The 20888-nt window shown below is 33.1% G+C and overlaps 1 protein-coding gene across 1 annotated transcript in view; it reads left to right on the forward strand.

The window, feature by feature from the left end:
* LOC118986780 (triadin-like) overlaps positions 1 to 20888 on the forward strand; it is a 64565-nt gene that overhangs the window by 17692 nt on the left and 25985 nt on the right. Inside the window, exons 5-8 of the mRNA XM_037045877.1 lie at positions 1613 to 1645; positions 1764 to 1790; positions 10994 to 11041; positions 16378 to 16425. Of these exons, the coding sequence (XP_036901772.1) occupies positions 1613 to 1645; positions 1764 to 1790; positions 10994 to 11041; positions 16378 to 16425 (156 nt within the window). The remainder of the gene's footprint in view (positions 1 to 1612; positions 1646 to 1763; positions 1791 to 10993; positions 11042 to 16377; positions 16426 to 20888) is intronic.

Raw genomic sequence — 20888 nt, forward strand, 5'->3', positions numbered from 1 at the left:
ACATAAGACCTTCCTGTGTAAATTTTTGTAAATTCTTGCAATTCATAAGTTTTCAAAAAACCAAAAATTTTCAAAAACCCGAAAAGTCATTCATGGACATGATTTTGAAGGTCCTGTAGAATTAATTGTTAAATTAATTTACGTTTATCAAGGGTAATTTAATAATTATTTTTAATTAATCCATTCAATAAATGCTCTCAATAATCTCTTCCTGCCTGTTGTTCCAGATTAGTATAGCACTTCCCTTGTTTAATATGATTGCAAGGCCCTTATTTTCACTTTGACATCTTACATTTGGACCGTGTTTGGTTTTGACGAAACCCAAACCTGCTTGAAGTATATTTTTTATTGTCATCACTTTACAGAGTTCTTATAAATGTTTTCTATTTGGTGTTTTACATCAGCTATAAATTAAGCTATACATTTAATGACTTCCCATTTTCCAGACAACTTTTGTCAAATTTTGCCAAGTTGCCTAAACTTCCTCCTCTGACTTGAAACCCTGGGCCAAGCAGTCTGTTTTCCCGCCTGGTGCTCTCGTGGGGGGTGAATACATTCGTCCTCACACCTTCACAACCACAAACTGATAGACAAAATTGCACACTTGAGAGAACGTGTGCTTGATTTGATGACACTTCATGTTTTTACAATATAGTTCTTAGAGTTCTTTCAGCATAAATGTCTTCCAGTCTCCAAAATGTACTCATTAAGCAGAACTTGAAGAAATCTTTCCTTTCTTCTTTAAAAACATGAATCATACTGTGTCTGAGTTAAAACATTTCTTGAAAACTCTTTCAAATTAATTCTACAGGCTTATCAAACTAAATAAAATAGAAATGTACGTAACAGCAGTTTATATGAAGTTAGTACTTATGCTTCCTATAGAATTAGTTATTATAATGTAAATACCAGTTTGTTCTTGAGGCCAGAATAATGTTTTGTCTTGTACAATATTGACAAAAGTGGGAGCTTACAAAGGAACAATACCTGGAAAGGACTTGGTAAGGAATATTTGTCCTAGAAGCAAGGGAATGTGTTTTGCTCTCTCTGAAAACTCCTAGTCTATTTTACTCTCTTAAATCTTTTTCAGCAAAGCCTTTGTCTTAGCAAAACAATTGTTGCTTCAATAGAAGAAAGATCACCGTAGAAGAAGTCTATATAAAATCTGTCCATTTACATCTGAAAATCATTTCAGAACAGCTTCAATAAGTATCCTTCATGCTTATTTTTACCCCAAATTTATTTTATGTTGATATAATAGCAAATTTACATTTTCTACCCTATATAAACTATTTTATTTTTCTGGTTAATTATCCATGAAAAAATTTAATTCCTCTAATATTCAGAATATTTTCATGCTGTTCTGTGAGGGAACTCTGTGGAAGAAAATACAAGGAAGGGCAGAAAACTGTACTCGAACAACAATTAAAATTAAAAGAAGAAAATATAATGAAAGACTTGTTCTAAATATACAATATTAGTCTTTCTACAGCATTTATTATTACTTGCTGCAGTCTTGCATTAGCACACACATTTCTTTGTGTTGAAATAGGTTGTGACACAGAACTGTAATAATAATAATAATAATAATAATAATAATAATATGTTTCAGAACAGGAAAAGAAAGAAAAAGATGCGGTACCAGGTAACTTCTTTTAAATGCCTCTATTTTCTTAATTTCAAGTTATTTATTTGCAACTGAGTATTGAACTGGAATCAAATAGCATGAAATGATGACCTCTTTTCTTTTCTTGTGGCTACAGCAAAATCATCAAAGAAGGAACATTCAGGTGAGTCAGACCAGTGTCGCCGGTTCTTTCTTCCTGATGCCCAGTGTTTACTAATGCTGCAGCCTCCGACAAGGCAGAAGGGCCATGACATTCTTCTCTCTCACAATCTTTTGTCCAAGTTCTTCACATAGAGTTAACACTAAGGAAGATTGGAAAAATGAAAGACAAATAATATACTACACTCTTGTTACTCTGTGGATTCTGTAAGCCAGCAGCATCAGAACCACCTGAACGCTTGTAAACAACACAGAATCTCTGGCCCCACTCCAGACCTACTGAATCAATCCGCACCCTCTGAGAACCGCACTCCTTCCCAGGGATTCATCTATACAGTGACCGAAGGGCACTGTTTTACAGCTTAGTGTAAAAAAATACAAACACAACAGAACCAAAACACTTTCTGTGAATGCACCTGTTACTGATTTGCTTTTAAAATACAAAAGATTCAATTCCAGCAAATACTCTTTCCCTATTTCAAGTGTTACTTAATAACATTTCTTAAGTACTCTGGGGAATTGTAATGAGAATAGGTTTTTCCCTCGATATATATATATATATAGTCTAATGGTGAAAAAATTGAATTCACAATCAGACAAGCAAAAAAGCAAACATAAAAACAAAAACTAAAAATTCAGTATAGATACAAAATGGTTTTCTAAGAGGTTTCTAGCATTTAACCTGCCTTATAATTTGTTTCAAATGAAAATAAATGCAAAATTTTGAAAATTTTTATTGATCTCATTTCATTATTTTATTATTTTATTTAATGTTGTTTATTTACAGCTGTGCCTTTTCCCCCATTGTTTGCCCCTACTCTGTCCCCTTAACCTATTGATTTTGCCTGGCAAACTTCTACTCAGGAAATTTCACTGATTTTTCTAGTGTGTATGTGGAGGTGGTCAGTGCTTAGTATAATCTCAATTAGTCGCTCCTGCTGTTTTATTGTACTTAAATGAAAATAACATTTACTCAATGTTACATAAATAATCATGCAAATATAGCTCAATATATTGTTACCCCTGCCACAGACAAGGACTACCATAGTAGTAAAGTCATATTTCTTATTCTTATTATTCTAAGTTTATAAAACTTCCTCAGAAAATCCAAATTCTGTTGGGTAACTCTCCAACTAATTTTCATAGTATCATTTTCTTTCTTTCATAAAAAAACTGATATTCTGTAGTAATCACATTACTTTTTCTTTCACTTTAAATAACCAGAATTTGGGGGATAAGCATTAATTTTTATATCTTTATCTCCAGAGTGCTTCCTATAAAGTCAGACACAGAGTGGGCACTTGATAATGATTGATGAAATGGAAAGAGAAATATCAAATAGGATAAACATATTTATTTAAAATTTTTAAAATATGAATGACTTCCAACTAATTTACAATATGAAACAACCATACATTTCATAATTTCACACTAACATTGATATTACTTATCATTTCAGAAGGAATATTTTTTGTTTATCTCACAGGAAACAATGACTGTTCAGGGGTAACATTCCCACATGTGAGCCATAACACACTCTCACTTATGCACACATGTAGAAAGCTAAAATAAAGTTTACAACATAGAACCACAGAGAAGCAACAGCATGACTATGGGTGGAATCAGTTTCAAGAGTTGCAATAACTAAACATTATTGTCTAGTATTGAACCTGACAAAATACAAACATTTAAATTCCTTAAAATCATTATCTGCCTATTCTAGGGTTTCATGATGATGTAGGAGCTTAGCAATAACTAGCTTTAATTTAAAAATTGAATCCATTGGATAATTTATCAATTCATTTCATTTTTTCATACCATTTTGTAGGCTTTAAGGAAAAAGAATTGCCTAGTATATAAAAACTATTGATTATTAGGTATTTTAGAATGGAAAACAAAATGGATGTGTTGTGAATAAGCAATTTGCATTGGAAAAAGGTATATGAATATCAGAAAATATCTATGGTTTCTGGCATATAGTTAAAGTACATCAAAGGAAATGGCACAGTGTTGTATTTTCTCTTCCTCAAACTTATTTTTAATAGTTTCCAAGATTATAATACAGTCTTTAAAAAATGGAAATAACCCCCAAACTGTTAGAGAGAGAGACAAGTGGATGTGTAATTAATTTAGACTTTATTATTTCTTGTCCTTAACAGCACCAAGTGAAAAACAAGTAAAAGCAAGTACGTTAAATAAAATTTCAAAAACACAAAAAGTATTTTTCATCAGCTTACTCATTTAAGTTTTCTGTTGTAGATGTTGCTAATGCTAATTTTTAAAGCTGACTTACCAAATATATCTTGCCATGATTATTTAATTTGTTGAAATAATATGCATAATTATTTAACCTTGTATTTTCTTGAGTTCGTCCCTATTAAAATTTATCTATAGATTTTTCATTTGTAAATGTTAATTTTTTTCACATCACAATCCCTTTTAGAGCTGTTTGTGTTTTTGTTTCCCATTCTGTGTAGTGTTAAGCGACTCTTCAGTCTCTTTAAACTCATTAGATTTAATTTTTCTGATGATTAATCACTTGATCAAACCAGTAGGCAACATAGTTTGTTTACTAGTCAAGTCATTTTGTCTTTAATACAATGAAGCTCTCTCGAGTTTTATTAATACTACTGCTGTGATGTCACAGTCTTCATGCTAAGGCATGCATTATCAGATTATGAATATTGACTGACAACTGTAATACATGATGGCCTTTGGTTCCATAGTAGTTTTGATAATATGCTTGGGGAGAAATGCTGATTATTTTGTCAGTGTTTCTTGTTTCTACAAGGTACCTAATAGATTGTCTTAATACAAATTATTTTGGCATGAAATAATTGCATATATTTAATTTTAGAAAAGATATATGGCACTTTTAGCTTCTGTAAACTTTGTATATAAGATTTATAGTTAAACCTCAGTTGTATGCATAATGCAATATGTTTATATTTTTCTTTTTTTAGTTAGAGTTCTTTAAATATTGAAAATGGTACTAAAACAAATGGTACACAAAACAAATTCATTTTTATTTATTGCTTTTTTTTGAGACAGAGTGTATGATTAGTGAATATATCTGATAAAATTAGAAATACAATATGAGTAACATGTTGAAAATATCTTTTAAAAGTTATAGATGGAAATGTTGACATAGATATAGCAAACTCTGAAAGAGAGGTTTATCATGAACTGAATATTCCCCTTATATTGTATGAAAAATTTTACTTAATATAGATGTGGTTAGAACCCTATATTATGAAACTTAAGACGTTAAAACTCAGGTAGAAATGTATAATCAAGATAATATATACAATAAAACTGATAATTTCATGGCACTAGTAGAGGACTTCAGATTGAAAATTATTCTGAATGAACATTTCCTTCATAAAAAATATAACATGTAGATAAAAATATTCATTTGCAATTTTTAGAAAAGTTGTCAATTCTGCTATCTATGAAACACACTATCAAATCAAATCTAGAAGAGATCAGCGTGTTTTCCAGGAAACGAGGTTGCCAAATCATCTTAGACCCAATAGAAAAGTTCCAACAGGATTCATATTCAGCTTCTTATACAGCAGAGAAAAGTAGACTTGGCGTAGGGATTATTCCTCAACACAAAAATTAATTAGATAACTCATAAATTGTTCAAATTCTCTGTTAACAATGCAACCAGCCACTTGCCCTGCTGGAAAATGTTGGGGTTTTTTTGGTCTTAAAACCATTCAACAATTTTTTTACATAGCTGCTATATACAATGGGCTGTTTGTAAAGTTAATGACTAAGGTGAAAATTGCATATTATTACAAATACTCTTAAAACTCCTTAAATAACCCATATAATAAGGTGTGCAGAGTTTTGCATGTATAGCTTTAACACTCAGGATATTAATTTACATGATTTTAAATGATGAGAGCAAATGAAATAAAGAGATTTATAGTTTAATGAACATAAATTGTGCATGTGATGAGATCTGATAATATTGAATGTAAAAAGATGGTTGAGACTAACTGAGTTAGAGCAAGTCCATGGAAAGAGTAAAAGGTAATTTGCCACTAGCACTCACTTAAATGGAATAACTACCATGTGGTTTGAGTTTGAGGTGTAACATTGTTTACTATAGAGCCCGAGGGAACCCATATCACTGTAGGAAAAACACTGGAAAATACAGACAAGCTTGGAAGCTGTATCAATTCAGGGTCAGGGTCCTCATGGTACCATAAAAAAAGAAGGGGAAGCATTTTTAATTCAATGATGTAACACTAAGGAGGGATACATAGTGCTTCCACATACAACGTTACATGTAGGGGATTATGTTGTTGGAGGAAGAGCACCTTGGATCAAGCAAGGATGCCAAACCCACAATTTCTGCAAATCAGCAAAGAGTCCTTTAGCGTTGCACAGACAAAATTGCCTCCACTCACCCACTTCTCGTTGCAGTGTCCGACACCTACACATTGGATAATGACATAGGAGCTGACGAAGTCATTAATTATTTCCAAGTCTGCAGAGAACCAAGCAAGTAACTTTTTAGAGTCCAGCACATTTCAGATCTTCCACACTCCCCTTAGTGATTCTTTAAGACGGTGCATAATAGACAATGCTTAATGGATATATTGGACCACACCCATTTCTTCAAATACTACTTCAAGACTAGCTGGGTACTAGACTTATCAGGACGTTAACTTCATAAGGTACAAAAATGTTGTACACCTGTGAATAATACATTGTATGTCAACTGTAATTAAAGAATAAATGTATAAAAGAAGAAGAAGAAAAATAACTGAGAAATACTGACACACATCACTTCATTCCATATCAAGGACCCTGGGGCTTTGGTCAGGCATTCCGCAGGCATGGTCAACCAGCCAGCGGTCAGTCTGAATTCTGAACAAAAAAGTAACCAAGGTGGAGGCTAGGACCAAAGTATAGTAATTTTTAATTGTGGATCTAAATGCACATGAAATGGCCAACAGCCAGGCATTTTCTATCCCATGAGTCTAGCACCACACTAGACTTTGTGATGCGCCCAGCCACCAAACCTATGTCATCACCTCAGCTACATTCCTATACCTACATGTATGAATCGAATGTCTGTCACTTGGTCTACATGTCAGGATCACCTGGAAGGAGTCAGCATACAGCATTTTAAAACTAAGTCTCTTTAAGTGTATTCAGTTATATAATAGTAGAAGAATATTTGGGGACAATTTATATTTGTTAGGAGAGTAAAATAGGTTTTTGGACTCGAATACTCTGTCATGAAAATTGCTAGAGGGAAGAAGTCTATGGGCCTGAACCAGGAGACCTGATACCAAATGGGGTGTTCATGACCATGTACCTCAATTCCTTAGGACAGTCTTGATTTACTAATTTTATTCCCTAATAATTATTAATAGCACCTCATTTTATTTGTTTGGTTTAGATAATAAATTATATCATTACTACCTAAATCACAGATGGTACTGACAAAATGAACTTGAAATGGTACAGATAAAGTGTCAGAATGGTGGTCTGGGGAGGTTTCAGGACCAGGAGAGGTAGAATGTGACCTAGGACAGATTTGGGTGGCTGGGCAAGATATGCTTCTGATTTAATTCTATGTACAAGCCCAAAGGTGACACCCTGGGTGACAGCTCCAGGCTGGGAAATACCATGGTTCAGGGTTCAGGAATGTTCATGAACACAGTTCACACAGACCCAAGCTGGACCAAGGAGTACTAGCAAGATTAGAATCTGAATTCAGTTTAAATGTGAGAAAGGAGCAGGAGAGGATTTTAGATGAGATTCCAGGAATACATTTTAGTAGCAGGAAAATATAATAATAAATACATTAAAATAGCTCTGTAAAGTATGAGTACTGAGAATAGGACTATGTGTTCCAAGTCTTAGTAATAAAACCATCTCCTGATACTGTGTTTTAAAAAGTAGAATGGTATTAATGTAGATTGAAAGAAGTTTTCCAATTTGACAGAAAAAAGGAGATCTAAAACAGGTCCCACTTGAACAAAAATATGATATAAGAATGAGCAACCATTTCAGACAACTAGAGAATGGATATGTTATTTTCATATTCTGCTGATGTAGATAGTATTCATTACCAAAAAATGTGTATCTGTATTTCATATAATTCCAAAATATCAGTTCTATGTGATCTAGACATAAATGGTAAAAAAAAAGCAATGCATTAATTCAAAAGAAAGTGTAAAAAGATATATATATATGTATACACACATATACACATATGTATTTGAAGTGTTAGAGGACTTAAATTGCATATGCAAAATCAAGCCATAAATTACAAAGATGACACATTTTGTTACATTAAGATAAAGAACTTTGCCCAGGCTGGTGTAGCTCAGTGGATTGAGCACGGGCCTGTGAAGCAAAGGTTCACTGGTTTGATTCCCAGTCAGGGCACATGCCTGGGTTGCAGGCCAGGTCCCCAGTAGGGGAAGCATGAGGAGCAACCACACATTGATGTTTCTCTCCCTCTGTTTCTCCTTCCCTTCCCCTCTCTCTAAAAATAAATAAATAAAATATTAAAAAAAATAAAAAAAGATAAAGAACTTTAATCCATAGATGCCATAAACAGAGATAAAATTCAAGTTACAAACTTGTAGCACATATTTGTAGCATATTTAAGTAAGAGATTAATAGCAAACAGATAATTTAAAAAGAAAAAAACAAGATAAAAAACCTGATAGGACAATGGGCAGAAAAATGGTAGAAGACAGAAGCAAGAATAACAAGAACACAAAAAGCCTATAAACATTTCAGAAGACATGTAATAAAGGAATTTTATAAAACCACTTAGTAATAAAGGAATTTTATTTAAAACCACAATACAACACTCTTTTACACATAGTACATTGACCAAATATGAGTAAAAACTGATCCTTCTGGTAGTGGTGATGATAGGAAGCAGTAGAAACTCTTACATACACTGTTGGTGTGAAAGTTTTTAGGGAAAAATGTGGCATTTATCTAATGAAATTTAGATAATGTGTCTGAAGAAATAATACATGAGCACATGCTATCACCTAGCCATTTGACTTCTAAGAAAATGATTTTGCTCTGTAGAAAGAATGTATAAGAATGGTCATGCCAATATTAGTTATAATAGCACAAAATTAGACATGACTAAGTATCTGTTGGAAAAAGAATGAATATATCATTTTCAGAATATATATACATTGAGCTACTTACTATACAGAAGTTCAATAAATCAACTACAGCCACTCACATCAACGTGACCTCTGTAAGAAGTCACACAGTGTAACTGAGCGTGCAATGATTTGAGTAAGGCAGCACCAAACCCGAAAACTGTGTAAGGGCACTCCGCTAGTGGTGTTGCCACTGAGGTTTTTACCCAGAAAAGAGAAAGTGGAGCAAACAGAGGATTGAACTGGCTCTAACATAAATTGCCTTATTTAGGGACATTTCGTCTATTTGCCTGTTGTGATCGTTGCTCTTGAGCTTCATTTTCTCAGAGTTGAGAAAAATCTAGTTGACTCTGGCTTTGGTTGGTTTACATAGGCTACCAAAGGCACCAACACTATTCCAGTCAAACGGCCTCTTTGTTCAACTATTTTATCAGGGCATCTCAACACGATGTTTTGAAAGAAGCCAATCACAAAAATTAAACAATATACGTCAATTTGCATACATTTATTTCACCTAAAATGTAATTCAATCTCTGTCAAGTAGTCTTATCTTTGTTCAAAGATAAATGTATGTAATAAAAAACTATAGAAAAATAAGAAAATAATGCAAATTTAAAACCATGGTGATTGAAATGAAAGGAGAGGCATGCAATGATAGTTGGACAAGTCAGAAGTTTCAAAGACTGGTAATATTGTATTTCTTAAGCCTACAAAGGGTTTGAAAGATGGGCATTTTTTTATTTAAAATTTTTATTCAATTCTTGTTCAAGTACAGTTTTCTGTCTAATATTCCCAGCCCTGCCCCCACAGTGCTTCCCACCTCCTTGCCATTCATTAGAACGTGCCTCCACATATATGCCTTAACATCTTTTATTTGCATATATTCCACAATTAAACAACTTTCAGAAAGTAGAGGATGAGAAGATAAAAGTGATGTGGAGTGCAGCAGCTGTCCTGGGGGCTGTGATGGACGGCAGAGACGAGGTGGTTGGCATGGGGGCGGGGACTTCGAAGTGAAGGTTATGGTTGTCTGACGTTGTGAAGTGCAACACGTGTTCCTGAGTGAAAATGAAAGCATCTGTGACGTGGAAAACTGATGAAGTGGCAGGTGGACAGAACATTTGGAAGAACAAAGGCCCTGACGAGGCAAAAGGAGATGGGGTGAGGGCAGAAATGGAAGGCTTTCTATTAAACAGGAGCGGAGGCAGATATTCTTTTGGCCCTGGGAAGAAGGCAAATGGTGCCAGTATGTGCTGGAAAGGTGGTGAGAAGATGAAGCCGTCCAATCTGCTTCTGTCTTTTTCAATGCATTTCCCAACAGCAACTTGTCTCTATGTTACAGGATGTTGAAAGTTGAGGAGGGAAGAGAATGCTGATAAAATTTTACCAACTCATTCTTATTTTTCTTATTTTCCTATGGATGAGAAAAACCTTCAACTTTATTAAGCCTTGACTTGAGGTTCAAAATTTTGTGGCAGGACCGGCATTTCAGATTATGTATGAAACGCAGCTCTCGTATCTTCCACATTAGATGCTCAGAGAATCTCCAAGAAGGCATTCTGGACTTCTTAATTCTATTTTTCCTCCTACAAAGCAATATTTGAATAGAATTTTGTGTTATATTATGGTTAGCCTCTTATAATATAAAGCTAATTGACGGAAATCAAATACCGCTTGATATCCCCATAAAGACTAAGCAAAGAAGGCCTTGTAAGTCCTCTTTCTCATAACTCGTATCATTTTAAATTTGACTAATCAATTGGTATATTTTGTGGAATTAGCTGCCTTCTTTTATAGTCACTGCTTACATAAGCTAAATTTTTAATGCTTCTTTGTGTATATTGGAAGAAAGTTTCTGTATTACTATATGGAAGAAAGTTCATTAGTTTATAAAAATAGAAGCATGCTATAGTTTGGTTTTCTCAGCTGCTGGCTTCGCTCCTATCTGCTGGACAGTTTGGTCTTGTCTGACTTACAATACTATGAGATATCTACCTGGCATCTATGACATTTATTTCTCACTCTTTAATATCTGAATTTGCAGAAATTGATCGAACCAAAGAAGAGGCTGGTGCTGCCTCAACTAAAAAAGGTAAATGCAACTTAAAGAAAACGGTGTCATGACTCAAACTTACTTCTGCAAAGATTTCTAACAATCTATTCTTCAGTGCTCATAGAAGAGCTCTATTTATTGATTTTTCTGTTCATTAATATGACAACAAACTCACTGTGCACAAAACTTATAGTATCTATATTAGCAAGGCTTTGTCTTCAGGGTTCTAACACCAATAGTTTTATTCCTTTAGGGCCATAAACTAAAACTAGCAATTTCAGTTGAATTGCAAGTTGGTTTTTGAAAAATTGAAGAAATGCAGCTGTTCAGGCTCAGTGGGATCCCAGTCACCTGGAGAGTATTCAACTGAAATGCATGGCCTTAGTTGGCTGGAGCTCAAACAAAGGAGACATTGACTAGTAGAACTTACATGAACAATGTTCATTTGTGCAAGAATAACATCAAATTGAAAAATGTGTTCCTTTGATTACTCACTTGGAAACATTTTTCTTTAAGAAATATACTAGGAAGTTTGGGTTAGCAAAGGACAATGCGGGGATTGACTGTAGGAGTAGGGGGTGTGGTAGGGGAGAGCAATGGGGAGAAGGCAGGACAACTGCAACTGAATCACAATAAAAAAGGAACATATTAGGAAGTTGGAATTTAAGTTTTCAAAACTGTTTCTCTTTTTGAATCAGAAGCAACTAATTATGTGAATATTGGAGACAGTTTTAAGAATATTTTAAGAACATTAATATACATTAAAAATAATCAGCAAGATGAAAAGTTTTACATATTCCCAATTAAGAATAAACTGCAACAATTCTGAAACTTTTGACTCTATTTTACAAATAGACAGAAATTAAATGAGTAATGTATCCAAAGTCTTTGGAAGTATCTAAAGAGACAATTTAACTAACCTGTTCTCAGTATACACTCACATGCACACACACACACACACACACACACACACAAACCTATAAACCATTTCAGTGACAACATGGTAGTCATCAAATCATTGGGTTTCTCAACTAGATAGTTATTAATAATTTTCAAAAGAGAATTTCCAGAGGACTGGCACAAGTTAAAGCTAAAGGATGACAAATAGATTGAGGGAAGAAGTAACAGATGCAAGGAAATTGCTGGGAATAAAAGCAGGAATAGAAAAGCAGCTTGGTGTTCCTGTTTAATCTGTATCCATCTCTTTCTTAATTTCAGAGGTAAGTGTTTATCCTTTTTTTCCATGATCTGCTGTTCATTCCATTTGTTTCTTCCTTAATTATCATCCATGCCGTTTTGTGGCATCATCTGCCTTGTTATTGGCTTTGTTCCTCATTTTGAACATATTATCATCAGCTTCAAAATTACTTTTTCTGCATTCCTATTGCTCTACAGTTTTCTTTCCTCCACAGGTTAGTCAGTCGTCCAGATGCGGAGAGCCATCGTCCTTTCTCACTTTCCGTGAAGATGAGGTTTCTATCCTGCCTCCGTCATCCTTGCTCTTGCTAGTGCTAATGACATTATCATCGTTAAACCAGTGAAACCATTCTAGTCGCCACATTACTAGATTTGTCCCTTCTCTCAGACTCTCTACGTCTGGTTTACCATGCCAACATAGTCTCCTGGTTCTCCTCATACTCTCTGACATTTCTTTCTTACTTCTTTGTGTGTTTTTTTTCACCTTGCTGCATCTTAATTATTGATGTTCCCAGAATCCATTATGAATGCTCTAAATTTCTCATTCTATAATCTCTCTTTGTACAATATGTCACTCTCAGGGTTGAAGCTCCATTGTCCTTTTACCCTAAAGATTTCCAATTCTGTGTTGTCATTTCAGAAGTTCATGAGACGTTTTTTTTCCAGCAAATTTCAGCTGTTTTGTTTTCTTCCTATTAGTTGGGATCCCTGAAGGAGTGCAATACATGTCTACTTTTTTTTAAAGTAAACCCCTCCAGATGTAGAGAAAAGAAAATCTCTTCCCTTAGCACCACAGGAGGTTGCAGCAATCTTGTGGTTTTGAAAGAAAAATTGATTGAGGTCTTTTGATTCAAAGCAGTTGGCAAATCCACTTGGATGAGCTATTTATTGCTAACATTTATTGTCCATAGAATTGGGATTGATGAATTTTACATCAGAACAAGAAATAAAAGGATCATTATTTTATGCATAATGTCTTCTTTTTGTGTAAATATTTGGCATTTTCTGTTACTCAGTGACCTTTTCTGAGTAACACAAAGCAGCACTGGGGGAGACTAGCCTCTTCTATGTGATGTGCGTGCAAGGAGTTAGGCACAAATGATTAAAAACAAACCTTAGTGTTTATGTGTAAGTCACATTCCAGTGATTTTCTGAAAGATATTTACTCTTCAGATGATTTAAATAAAACAGTTGAAAAATGTATATTTCCTACACAATATTCATAATGTGTTTTATCAATAGAAAAATGATGAATAAAACTATACACCCAAGATCTATTATAATTGCAGATCTTCAATGTTCTATTTCCATGTTGACTTGAGGAGAGCATTAGTGGAAGAGACTAATATACCGCACATCTTAATAACTCCTTATTAATCATGTGTAATAAAATCTAACTCTTTACTTTGGGATTCAAGTCCTTCTACAATTGGCCTAATCTTTATTTTTAGATTATTTCATGTCTCTTCTGTGGGAATCTTCAAACCAATGTATGATGAATACATTGCATTGGAACTTGGGATTTAACTGAACCATATTTAGAATGAAATTTATACTCTTTAAAAATATTCATTAGAATAAAAGGCCCTCTGTATGGCCTTTTTGGAGAAGTGTCTGTTCAGGTTTTTGCCCATTTTTTAAATTGGGTTGTTTGTGTTCCCAGAATGGAGTTGTGTGAGTTCTTTGTATGTTTTGGACAGATCTCACCCATAAGTGGAACCTAATCAACAGAACAAATAAGCAAGCAAAATTAACCAGACACACTGATTATATTTTGCTTGCAAAATACATTCCAGACACACCAGAAATAAAGAACAAACTGACAGTAACCAGAGGAGAGGTGGGAGGAGATAATGGGAAGAAAATAGGGGAAGGGTCATCAAGGAACATGTATAAAAGACACAAGGACAAAGCCAAAGGGGATAGGATCAAGGGTGGAAGGTGGGGAGGGGTAGATCAAGGGTGGAAGGGTGGGAGGTGGGAGATGGGGCAATTTGTGGGGAGAAAATGGAGGCAACTGTACTTGAACAATAATTAAATAAATAAATAGTAAAAATCAGAAAAAAAGGCTAAAATGCAAGTATTAAAGAATCAAATAAATTCTTAAATGTATGGAGCATAAAACCAAAAGCAATTAGAAATTTTAAATGTAAGAGCAAAAACTAATTAAATAGAAATTGAATTATACAACAGAGAAAATGAAAGTTATTCTCTATAAAAACTAAAATTGATAGACCTTTATGAAAAATTATTAAGAAAAAGAGAGAAGGCATGAAACATCAATATCAGAAAATAAACAATTAAAGATCCCACAGATAATAAAGTAGAAATGTTTTTAATGAGTTTGAAAATTTTAATTACATTGATCTTTTGAATCCATAATTATAATTCTTCACCAAAGAAAATTTTATCCAGATGGCTTCAGTCACAAATTTTTTCAAAACTTTAAGAAAAAAATTAGCAATCTGCACCAAGCCCTCCAGATATAGAAGATGAGAAACATTTACTCATTTTAACCTTAATATCAAAACCTACCAGGAACTGAAAAGAAAAGAAAATATACAGGCTAACTTCTCTTGTGAACCTGAAAGCATAGACCTGAGCAGATCAAGTCTGATAATATATATAAAAGATAAAACACAAGCAAGATGGTTTTATTTCAGGAATGCAATTTCAAAGAATTAGTCGATATAATTAACCAGAAAAATAAGATAACAGGAATAAATAAATGTGTCATAGTAGGTGCATTTGATATAATTCATCACTAGAGTAGTAAAGATCTTCCTTTAGCAAATATCATGGTCAGTGGAAAAAAGTGGAAAAAATTTCTCCTGAGAATGAGAACAAGACAAAGATGTATGCTATCACCACCTATCACACAGTGTACTGGATATTGCAGCTGTGGATTAAGGTGAGAAGAAGTAATAGGTACAAGAATAGAAAAGTAAGAATAAAACTCATTACTCACAGATGAAATTATCACTTGAAAAATTCAAAAGAATGTGCAGATGAACTCTCATAACTAATGAGTGAATTTAACAAGTTTTCTGTAAAAAAAGCATCATAGTTCTTTCTCTCTGGTTCTTCACATTAACTTTTTGTAACAAACTATAGAAATGATCCCTGAAAGTAGGGTCTTCACTTTAACTTTTTTGGAAAAATTATGGCCACTTACCCGGTGAACATTTTTTAATGCTCTGATTGTATCTTTGGAATAGGTTTCTTAGGAATACTATTTAATATGTTCTCTATATCCTGCATTTGATTAAACTGAGAGCTAAGTCTTTGGCTTGCCATGATTTTAGTTGTATTGTAAGAATATTTCAAAGGTTACAGCATTAGGAAGCACAGTGTCTGGATGTCCTGTTATGAATGCATGAGTCTAAGTTTTATCAATGGCTTAGACTGGCAACAACCCCATTCAAAGTTGCATTTTTCACTCTGGCAACTCTGTATTGGGGTACTTGGCTGTAATTACAATATTCAGTTCCCCACTGATCTTTTACCTAAACGTTCTTAGTAGTAGCCTCTGGAGATCTTTGCTTAGATCAATTTCACTGGGTTGCACAGTCTGAGTGAATTATTCTTACTATTTTGATGTGTAAATAGGTAAACGGTGGATATTACACTGAGACAAATAAATATCAGTGCAAGTGTAATTCAGAGGAAACAGCAACTAAATGATAATCATGTTTCTCTTTTGATTACTTGTGATTTGGGATGACTTTCTTTAATATTTAAATACATCCCAGGTGGACTACACTGTCCTTTCAGTTGCTTAAACTACATTAAGCTTGAATTTAAAAGAGCATCTAGTTGGCATGTTAAAGACACTAAATAACTCCAACAATAACCTGTGATGCAAGCCGATTAATCATTATCCTGTCAAGTAGAATTCTTTGTAGAACAAATTTATCAAAGTACAATACAGAGGAGTGAAGTAGAAAACAGTTGTGAAAAACTAGTCAGAAAAAGGCAAGAGATTTTTTTCTCTAATTCTGTAAGATTACATTTCAAATGGGTTTCAGTTGGATTAGTGAGAAATAAGAAATGTTCAAAAGCTTTGAAATAGCTTATTTAAACGAAAATATTGGTATTGAATAGGTTAAAATGCTTTTTTGAGCAGAAGCAGCATGTCTATGAGGAACTTTTATTTAATCCTTATCTCTGCTTTGCAGCTGTACCTGGAAAGAAGGAAGAGAAAACAACCAAGACAGTGGAGCAAGGTAAAAAAAATGAAGGAGTTTGACGTTATCTTCTTTAGAAAGACAACAACAGCACTGGACTCAGACAGGAGGAAGACAATAACCTTTCAATCTGTTGCTCTCTGTCACTGTCCTCTCGTGATTTTCTGTGCGGGGGAAGGTGAGGCAGCAATCTGGGTTTTGTTCTTTTGTATAACTAAACTTTGACTACAAGTTTAGAACAGGAAATGGTCTGCTTAATGACATCTGGAAAAATGCTGATGATTGTTGGGAATAAGGGAATGATCCAGGGCAACTGGTAGATAGTTTTAAGTTTGAATTGTGGTCTTAGCAACATCTGACCAAAAATCTTTTAAAAATAAACATAAACCAATTTCATTCTTTCCCAAAAGGTTTGAAATTTTAAGTTTATATGTCATAATGCTACAAGTAATGCACTTTTCTTTTTATTTATATAGCTATATAATACACATACCACCCCAGAATATATTTGAGAGAAATGCTACAGCACAGTAGAGTTAAAACATTTAAAACGATGTTAGGTCTTCTGTCAGAGGTCATAGTACTAGTAATTTTAATTGTTGTCCCCCATTTTTGGCATTTTATATATTATAATGCCATAGTATTCATTATTTAAAGAATAAAATTAGATCTGGCAATAATTTTATCCAGAAAAATGTGAAAATAATTTCTCCTCTTAAATTTGAGATGCAATTATATTTTCAATATCAAAAATTTCAAAATATTCTTCAATTCCTCACATAATAGATCAGTAAACTAAGGTTAAAGATTCCATGAAGTTAAGGTTAAGGACTCAGTTAAGACCATTAGTAAAGGGTTTATTTCTTTAGGTCTTTCTAAGTAAAAATCACATTGAAAAAGCTTTCAAATTCATTTTGGTTCCTGGGGACTATCTGGAATTTTAGAGTTCAGTAGACTGTTTTTGTCAAGTTCTTTTGAAGCAGATATTTTAGTCTCTGAAATACAAATCAGAGGAATAGAAGCACTGGACCCTAATTTTAACTTGTTCACTTGGCCCACTTCTGAGCCTAAATTTCTTCTTTAAAAATGAAGGTGACTATGTAACTTTATCTGACCTGCTTACCTGACAAGACACAGAACCAAAAGAAGAAAACATGTGTGAAAGGATATGAAAAATTATAAATTTCTAGATAAACATAGTATTTACTTAAGCATTTTCCTTAAAAAGTCAGCTTTATTGTAGTTGAGATCAACTGTCAAATTACTTTGATTTCACTAAGCTTCACACTTTTCTCCTATGTAATATAAAGGCATTGATTACTCATTTTTATGGCTTTTATAGATTTCTTTGATAGCCACTGCATATTAGATTGATTAGAATATTTAATGGCTACACTAATAATAGTACCAAAAAGGTAACGGAAGTAACACAAGCTGTTCATTTCCTCTCACCTTCATGTGAGTGTCAGTTTTATTCATTCTATAATGTTTCCTCAAGTTGTCAGGAGACTGAAGGCGACTTTTAGAGATAGAACCTTACTACTTTAGGTGATTTTGTAATTCATTTTTTGTTAGCAATACATTTTATCATATGAAGACCTTAAGCTCTTGGCTTATGTAAAAAATCTAAGAGGGGATTTCAATGGCTTTCTTATATTGATTTAATGTGTCATTTCAGTTTTAAATATTGTAAAGCAGTGGCCTCATAATTTTCAACTATAAAAATCATAGAGTATTTGAATAACTTGCATATTTTGTGATGGTATATCTGTGATTAGTAATTGATATGAAAATAAGTATTTTGTGATTTTAATAAAGCAGAGTTTATATGAGAATAAATGAATGTCATACTGCAGATTTCATCATAGTGTTCTAATATTTATTGATAGGATGATACTTTAAGACTGTTATGTAATTTTTTAGTGTAGTTTTTAGTTATCATCCAAATTATGCATAACCTCAAACTACTTCATAATGCATTGAAGTACAATTAAATACTCTATAAAAAGTTATTTTTATTCATTTAAGTTTTAACTTATGAACTTGTACAAGGGAAAATACTTGATAATTTTCATAATTTTCTATGGATGTCAAATATACTTCAGGATCTATATAAAATTATGTATCTCGAACTTCTGGACTTTGCACTATAATTTGGGAAACTTGGGAAATATTGATTAAGCTATGTTGTGTAGGAAATTTGGGTAGTGAAAGATGAAATGAACTTTGTGTTAGTGTAACTTTGCAAACTCAGGTTATATCATAGGTAGAAATTTAGTTAACCTAATTTCTGCAAAAGTCCAAAATTGTAATTCTATCTCTAAATAATGATGAATCATGTGTTTTTGTGATTCTTATCATAAAGATCATACATTTGCTAGAATATAATTTTGAGCATTAAGAAACTCTATAAATTCCTTCATGTTAAGGTGCATGCACACACACACGCGCGCGCATACTCACACACATATACCATTAACTATTCTATTTAGAAAGCAGTTACTTAGAAGCCTCAGAAGAAACAAATACTTTCCACTATAAATGTTACTTTTCAGAGTGAGAACTGAGGACTGCTAAAGATAAAACATATGTTCTTGTGTGAGAATTCATCTTTATATATTTGTATATTATGTCTAGAAAAAGTAGGTCACCTTTCATTTAAGCTCAGTTTATTCATGATCATTTCTCATATATAGTGCATATTTGCCTCCTTGATATTGCTTTCCAGAGTCAACCTGCCTTCCTAAATCCCACTCTCCTCTCTCTTTTTCAATACCACTTTTTCTGAGAAGAAAAGCTTTAATAACATTTGCTAGTTGCTAGCCTGGGGAGCAAAACCCTCAGGAAACATCCAGGGTCTTGCTACTTACTGAGGCAAGGGAGGAGGCCAGTTGGAATAATCAACTTTAAAGACCTGAGTGATAGATTGGAGTCCCAGAATCTCTTTGATTTTAATATGCTTTCCTTCAAAGTGGTTTAAGTTCAACAATGAAAAGGTGAAATAAATAGTAATACATTAAATTACTCTCAAATCATCTTTCCTTTCATTCATACCTGTGTATGACATCATTTAAGTTCTTTGAAAGTCAGTTCTGAGAGCTTATAAATAGTGCTGCCATACACTAAGGGTTCAGTGAATATTTATGGGGTAAATGACAACATAGAGGAACCGCTGTGGAAAGAAATATTAGGTTATCCAGACTTTAGTGAGCTGTGCCTACATAAATACTGTGCAACTTAGAGAATATTTTAGTAAATCAAAATGTGATTTCCAATAGTGGAGGTTGCCAAATAGTTCAGAAACCAGATGATAAATGATTAAATCCTCCAGATACTCCCACTTGAAAGTAGAAATAGTAAAGAAAATAAATACATATGCATTATCAATTAATTACACCATTAATGTTGTGGTATTTATAGATAATGCTCTTACATAAATAAAACTGTATGTGCAGTCATCTGGTTAAAGCTGTTGAACATATTAAATTTTAGTAATTGTAATTATTATGTTAAAACTATATTTTAAAACAAAGTGGAAGAGAAAAATAAAACCATTGTCAATGAGGACAATATATGAGTCTAAAGACTGAAATGTTAAGCCTTATGCTTGCTTTTCTTACTTATACAATGAGGAAGCAGAACTAATCTCTTATTCCTTCCAAATATCAAAATTGTCTATTCCACAAAGTTTTTAAGTAGCATGTTTCTTAGAATATAGAAGCTATTCCTTCTTTAAGGGAAGGCTGGTCTAGAAGGACTTTTACCTCTAAGATGCTAGAGAAAAACACACTTAAAAATGTAAGTACTGACTGATACTTCATTATCCCAAAACTAAACAGAAAGTTTTAGTACAGAAATATTAAGTATACTTTTCCATCCTCTTAATAGAAAAAATATTTCAAAATCCAATTAAGTATAAACATGACAAAAATCTTTATGAAAAATATTAAATAGAATAGAGTGCTTATTAACCCCCCAAATAAATTTGAACTAAATTAGTTATCATTTTATAAAGGGTAAACTTGAAAAATGTGGTTCATGAATGTATTAAATGCAGTTTATTTCCTGTAATAAAAGCAGCATTTTTGCCTTAAATTAAGAAGTGTTTCTAAATTTATAAATTTGCTAAGTTGTGTTCACCTAATGAGTTTCTGTCTTTCTTTGCCTCTGATGCTATTTTGTAAATAATGGGACCCTACATAATTGTATTAGTGTTTTAAGTTGTCACAGCAACAGGGCAAGCTCTGGTACTATTATATGATTTGTAATAGTTTATTTATATGATCCTCATTCGCCTTTTCAGATTCTTCTATTTTTTGTATCTGCACTGGTCTATGTAGAATCTGTGATGTGTAGCTATTGCAGTTTTAGCTCAGACTTTTGCAAGAATGTTAATAATACCTAAGAGTAATGATTTCCATGACAGGTTCTTATTTATTTAAATGATGAACATTTCCATTTCATGGTGTGTCAATATTATCTAAAAAAGGAAAATAAGTTTA

The sequence above is a fragment of the Sturnira hondurensis genome, unplaced genomic scaffold (assembly GCF_014824575.4).
Source record: "Sturnira hondurensis isolate 20B ecotype Veracruz unplaced genomic scaffold, ASM1482457v3 Scaffold0004474, whole genome shotgun sequence".
Classification (NCBI taxonomy): Eukaryota; Metazoa; Chordata; class Mammalia; order Chiroptera; family Phyllostomidae; genus Sturnira; species Sturnira hondurensis.